The sequence below is a fragment of the Buceros rhinoceros genome, unplaced genomic scaffold (assembly GCF_000710305.1).
Source record: "Buceros rhinoceros silvestris isolate BGI_N320 unplaced genomic scaffold, ASM71030v1 scaffold28568, whole genome shotgun sequence".
Classification (NCBI taxonomy): Eukaryota; Metazoa; Chordata; class Aves; order Bucerotiformes; family Bucerotidae; genus Buceros; species Buceros rhinoceros.
In genome coordinates this window covers 11,959-13,136 of record NW_010427870.1, presented here as the reverse complement: position 1 = coordinate 13,136, position 1,178 = coordinate 11,959, and the positions used below count along the sequence as shown (strand labels likewise).

General features: G+C 61.9%; 1 protein-coding gene across 1 annotated transcript in view; it reads left to right on the top strand.

Annotated features, from left to right (window-relative positions):
* Window positions 1-760, top strand: part of PPAPDC1B (phosphatidic acid phosphatase type 2 domain containing 1B) — a gene marked incomplete at its 5' end in the record, with an annotated part of 2,234 nt that extends 1,474 nt beyond the window's left edge. The window contains 2 exons of the mRNA XM_010142084.1: window positions 126-296; window positions 603-760. Of these exons, the coding sequence (XP_010140386.1) occupies window positions 126-296; window positions 603-760 (329 nt within the window). The remainder of the gene's footprint in view (window positions 1-125; window positions 297-602) is intronic.
* Window positions 761-1,178: the final 418 nt, after the last annotated feature.

The window sequence follows — 1,178 nt, the reverse complement described above, 5'->3', positions numbered from 1 at the left end:
TCCCCTTGGCGAGAGGACAGATGTCCTCTTTCAGCCCTTCTGCAGCAGGGGAGATGGTGAAGCTCTGGCTGAGGGCCCACGGCAGAGCCCGGAGCCGTTTCTGGAGCGACACGTTTCTCTTTCAGTCGCCTTTGCTGGTCTCGCCTTCTCTGCCTTCTACATCGGCGGGAAGCTGCACTGCTTCGCTCCCAGCCGGGGAGGCCGGGCTCTGCGGCTCTGCGCCTTCCTCCTCCCGCTGTTCCTCGCCACCCTCATCGCTGTGTCCCGCACCTGCGACTACAAGCACCACTGGCAAGGTGGGTCAGCGGGGCACAGCCGAGTGGCCTGAGCGCAGGGGGGTCTGCAGTGACACGGGTGTTCAGAGCCCACCGTGGCTACTTGGGTTTGTGGTTCCTCCTCTGGTGGGGAGCTTTTTGCTGTGCCTGTGAGGTGGTGATGCCTTCCTCGTTTCCTTGAAATAGGCCAAGCTTAGCTTCGTAGGCAGGGCTCGAGTTGCCGATCTAGCTCAGCTCTGAGAGGCTGAAAAGCAGCTGGCTGGCGAACTCAGTCGTGAAGCCTGGGCGGGTGAAGGGGCCTTAACTCTCCTCTGGTCTTGCCCGCAGATGTGTGTGTGGGCTCAGCCATGGGCTTCGTGCTGGCGTACCTGTGCTACAGGCAGTATTACCCTCCTCTGACAGACTCCACGTGCCACAAACCTTTTCTGTGCAAATCGGTGCACCCAGGAAAACCGGCAGCTCCCAGCTTTCACCTGGACGTCTAGTGACAGGCTCTGTCCTGCCGGCGCCTCCCTGCTGCTCCTTCTTGGCAGGGCAGGGCAAGGCTTTGGGGAGGCTGATCTGAGAAATGGCTGGCTGGAGGATGATGCTGGGGCCAGGCGTCCCCGCAGTGCTGGTAGGTTGTCCTGCTCGGGGGCCTGTGTCACTTCATTAACCGAGTTTTGTCGGGGTCCCTCCCTTGGGGAGTGGCCCGGTGTGCCAGCCTGCAGAAGGACAGCTGGGCACGGAGGGTGCTGAAGCAAGAACTGGAAGAGGAGGACAGTCTGGTGTGCCCCGTCACCCCCAGGCGTCTCGAGCCACCCCTTCCCTTCTTGCGGGGACCGTGTGTCAAAGTGCAGGGCAGGACCCGCTCTGGGCGCCGGGTTTGAATCTGTCTCCAGAGCTGTGGCTGAGCTAATCTGG